This window comes from Sphaeroforma arctica (genome assembly GCF_001186125.1).
Source record: "Sphaeroforma arctica JP610 unplaced genomic scaffold supercont1.765, whole genome shotgun sequence".
Classification (NCBI taxonomy): Eukaryota; class Ichthyosporea; order Ichthyophonida; genus Sphaeroforma; species Sphaeroforma arctica.
Genome location: NW_014039793.1, coordinates 1 through 5,200, shown reverse-complemented (window position 1 = coordinate 5,200; position 5,200 = coordinate 1). Strand labels below are relative to the sequence as shown.

At 47.5% G+C, this 5,200-nt stretch overlaps 1 protein-coding gene across 1 annotated transcript; it reads right to left on the bottom strand.

Annotated features, from left to right (window-relative positions):
• Nucleotides 1-346: 346 nt before the first annotated feature.
• On the bottom strand, nucleotides 347-5,117 carry SARC_08467 (hypothetical protein; the record flags this gene model as incomplete). The annotated part of the gene is made up of 5 exons (XM_014297553.1): nucleotides 347-612; nucleotides 897-950; nucleotides 2,150-2,268; nucleotides 3,036-3,451; nucleotides 4,254-5,117. The coding sequence occupies 5 exons, from the start codon at nucleotides 5,115-5,117 to the stop codon at nucleotides 347-349; spliced, it is 1,719 nt and encodes a 572-aa protein (XP_014153028.1).
• Nucleotides 5,118-5,200: the final 83 nt, after the last annotated feature.

Below are 5,200 nucleotides of genomic sequence, written 5' to 3'. Positions count from 1 at the left end.
ACACACACACACACACACACACACACACACACACACACACACACACACACACACAACAACACACACACACACACACACACACACACACACACACAACACACATACACACCACGCCACACACATACACACCACGCCACAAACATACACACCACGCCACACACATACACACCACGCCACACACACACACATATATATTTATATATATATATATATTAATATTTATATATATATATAAAATATATTCTGACCAACACACACTCCACTCCCGACACACACACGCACACATACAAACAAACAAACAAACACAGACATACACAAACAAACACATAAATCCATCATGAACGACTCACCTATCGTCTGGCGCGAACTGTTTGTCTGTGAAGCCGTAGGTCTGTTCAAGTCGTTCTCGCTGCTGCTGCTTGTGGTACTTCGCTTGCAGCGGTGTCATTTTCCTCTCATTTACCTGTGGCTGTGGCTGTGACTGTGGCTGTGGTGTGCTTGGAATGGAGTGGTTGGTGCTGGGTTGTCGGGCCTTAATGCGCACCCGCACTTTGGCCACAGAAGGACTGGGACTCGCTCGTGACAGTGTAGGGCTCGTGTTTGTACTGGCACCTGCGGAGTGGAACGGTTGAGTGGGCGTTAGTGCAGGGTAGATGACTTGGTTAACCAGCCTATGGATATACACACAACCGAATGTATTCAAGTATACAGCCGCTACAGGTATGGCACGCACACACATATCCGCAGAGTATGGGCTCCACACATACGGGAACACGGCATGCTCTGTGCACGCGGTGTTACATTTTCCATCGGAACACGAACGGAAACAAAAACCAACCCCAAAACGAAAAGGATTGTTAGGGTTTAGGGTTTAGATATCAGAGCATTCGAAATACCTGAGCTCGTCCGACTGGGCGTGGGCGACGTTGCGAGGCGGATGGAGTGACCACCTGCACATGAGAATGTCCAGGTTGCATCCGAAGAAAAAGAGTGTAAGTAAAGAAGTGGTTTTAGGGTTTTTAGGGTTTTGGGAATGTACAAGTTGATTCCGAAGACAAACAGTGTAAGTAGAGAGGTGGTGGTAGGTGTGCACATCGGTGTTAGGGAGAGGGGACGTTGGGGTTCGGAAATGACCAATTAAAGCGCTGGGAGGTTTGGCGATGAGTTTGGTTTCGGTGGTGATAAAGGTTCAGATGCAGGTGCATCAGCAGAATGTATACGGCACGTGAAGCACTTTGAGCATTAAAAACCAACAGCCCCAGATATATATGCATATATAATATATATATATATATGTTTATATATATATATATATATAATATGTGATATCACCATACACCGACACATATACACACAAATGGGATTGCGAAGTACGTATTCTTAAACAGATATGAACACACTTGCAGACGATGATCAGACCCTGTCACACCAATATTGCACAATGACAAACAAGTCACACTGCAAGGATCGGTTGCATGGACATGTACAAACGGGTCTACAACGAATACCCTGTAGGCCCTGCGAGGCACCAGAGACTGCGACGCGCACGAATTCATGCGTATATTATGATAAACCTAGACAGATCAATAGATGTTAAATGGGACGTGAAAGTAAGGTATCGAGAGTGAACCGACCATCCTAAACTACACAGAGATGTAGATGTTAAATGGGACATGATAGTAAGATATCGAGAGTGAACCGACCATCCTGAACTTCACACAGATGTAGATGTTACATGGGACATGACAGTAAGATATCGAGTGTGAACTGAGCATCCTAAACTACACACAGATGTAGATGTTAAATGGGACATGATAGTAAGGTATCGAGAGAGAACCGACCATCCTAAACTACGCACAGATGTAGATGTTAAATGAGACATGATAGTAAGGTATCGAGTGTGAATCGACCATCCTAAACTACACACAGATGTAGCAGTACGTTCAGGTATATACCCGTGGAGGTGATACTGTTCAAACTGGCACGGCTGTTCTTATGCCACTAAACCCTAAACCCCAAAACCTAAACCCTTATACCTACACTCAGACAACACAATACAAGCGCATGCATGCCAATTATACCTACACTCGCTACCACAATACACGTACATATCCCCAGAGGTGACTGATGACACAGTACATGCACTCACCTGACGAGGGGTTGCTGATGAGGCTAGTGCGTTTGCTGTTGGTGCCAGAGTCTCTGCCGTTGCGTTGTGCCGTGGCATTCTGCAGAGCCGTACGCGTAAGCGGAGCATTGTTCCTCTCTCTGTGCAGAGTACATGGTGTGAAATACGTGGGAACGGAATAGGGTATCTGGGTTTGGGGTTCGAGAGTGTAGTGGTTTTACCTACTCATGTACGATGTGGGTTTTGGGAGTCAAATATTAGGGTCTAGGGTTTAGTGTTTAGGGTTTACGAAACGAGAATCGAGTTCATTGTCTATGAGGAGCCAATTTGTCTGGCAAGCGTGTAGGCGATATGGCATAGGGTTCAGAAAGGCATAAGTAATGCGTAGTCAGAAACAGCACAAGTAATACGAAGTCAGAGACAGCACAAGTAGTTCAAAGTCAGAAACAGGAGAAACAGGACATGTATAGTCGCGCACATACAAGCCACCACCAATAGTTAGGCGTGAGTGTGCCGTAGACGTGGTCTGTGGACTTTCCATGTGCGTACTAGTGAGACAACCTATAGTAAAGAAGCGCGTGCTTGTTGATTTGCGTCGGAAATGGGTCTACGGATGTACCAGATGTCAGCCGCAATGCCTTGTGAATCAGTGTCGAACACAAAAAACCCTAAAAACCCTAAAAAGACGTAGGAGTCTCCAGCAGTGAGAAAGAGTTCATAACCCGAATACATACACAGCAGCAACTGCGATCACAAGCACCTGAACTTACAACACCACACGCGCAACCTACACAGACAGACACAGACACAGACACAGACACAGACACAGACACCGACACAGACACAGACACCGACACAGACACAGACACAGACACAGACACAGACACAGACTCCTACGCACACATACTTTCCGGACGATGACTGTGCTCGTGATCTACCATCCAGCAAGTGGCCGGTGCTGGCAGACTCCACGGGGTGCTCTGGCACCATCATGGACTGTGTGCGAGCATTCCTATCCTTCAATGACACTCGCCTGTTCTGTGTGCGCGTCTCTATGACTTCTGAGTCGTCTCGGCTGCCCCTGCGCATAACGCCTGCGGTTTCGATGGAGTCGATGGATAGCCTGTGTGGCTGCTGTGGCTGTCTGGTCAGAGATAGCTGTCGCTGTGCCCGTTGCGGCGTGTGGGGGTGTGGTGTGTAATGTACGGTAGGTGGGGCGGGATTTGGCCTAGGATGATGCGAGACGTGGTGTTGTAGTTGGTGATATAGTTGTGGTTGTTGGTGTTGTTGCTCGGTATCATGGAGCTGGTATAGTGACTGTCCCTGCAGGTATGTGTTTGGGGTGAGATGAGTGGGAGGGGTTGTTAGTATGAGTTTGCGTCTGTGCGGCTGTGTATGCTAGTAGCATACATGAGCGGAATCACGAGACAATAAACACTTGACAACCCTAAACCCTAAAATCCTAAGCCCTAAAACCCTAAGCTCGGTATGCTAGTATCATACATGCGAGAAATCACGCGATAGCAAACACTTGCCGTCTTTATAACTCATAAAATGTATGTCGACACAATAAACATGCACGATATGGGGCTGACATAACACCACACATGAATAGATAGGCAGGAAGGGTAAAAACACTACATATATTCCCTTTCAATCTAAATCAATACAACACCACACATGAATAAATAGGCAGAAATGGTAAACACACTACATATATTACCTGTCAATTTAAATCAACACAACACCTCACATGAATAAATAGGCAGAAATGGTAAACATACTACATATATCCCTTTTCGATTCGAATTCACATGGGTGAGAGAGGAACGGTCAAACCCACAAATACATAGTGGAGAAATTCAAGACCACAAATATACCGCCCAGGTCTATGGGGCATGTGGTAACCAGCACAACGACGCAGGACAAATCCCCACCTACTACATCTACAAACCCTACTACACCTACGATACCTACTTAAACTACAACCTCTACCAACCCTACAACCCCTACAACCCCTACAACACCTAATACATCTACAAACCCTACAACACCTACGATACCTACTACATTCACCTACAAACCCTACAACACCTACAGCACCCACAACTCCCAAAACCCCTACCACGTTCGCAGACTCGGGCGTCTTCAACGAGGCGCTGCTGTTTCGCTTGAGCGGTCTGACGGGCACAGGCGAGTCTGCTTCACTGGGCGTGTTGCTGGTATCACGCACATGGCTGGGTCTAGGGTTGTGGCTGTGGTTGTGATTTTTAGGGTTTACAGGACTAGCCATGCTCACCTCCTCGGCCTCATACCTCCCTTCACTCCTCACACTGCTGCGTGCACTGCCGCTCACACTCGCATCCCCATCCGTGCCCCTGTGGCTCTCCCATGGCCCACTCCGCCTGTTTATTGATCCTGATGGCTTGGGTGTTTTGCCCTTAACTGTGGCTGTGGCTGTGGTTGGGGTTGGCCTGGCCTCACCCGAAAATCTGCAACTGAGGTGCCTACTGCTCTCAGTGTCTGCCCCTGCCCGTCCATTCGTGTGGGCCTCTGCCTGTCCCGTTGTGGGGTGTGTAGGTGCACTCGTAGTCGCAGGTGTCACGCCCTGGGCTGTGGCTGTGGCTATGGCTGTGGGGTTGGGTTTGGGGTTGGGTTTGGGGGTGGGTGAGTGTGTGTCGTTGGGGGTGTTCCTACCACTTCTCACCCCTTGTGGCTTGGCCAATACCACGCGCTTCTTCATCGTGCGCTTCTTCTTTTTCTTTTGGCTGTGACTGCGTATGGGCCCTCCATCGGATAACGAGCCACCGTCCTCTGCCCTGTCGTCGTCACCGCCGGTTCTGTAGGTAACGGACGAGTGGAGGTTCGGGAGATACGTATGAGTTTGATACGCAGATGTGTGAGAAATAGGTGGTTCGAAGAACCCTATATACTTGAACGCACCTGTGTGTACTTGGATTGTATTTCTCCCAGAAGCGTCATGAATCATGCAAGTATATATATATATATATATATATACTTACATACATATATATATATATATATATATATGCACATGTACATATACATATA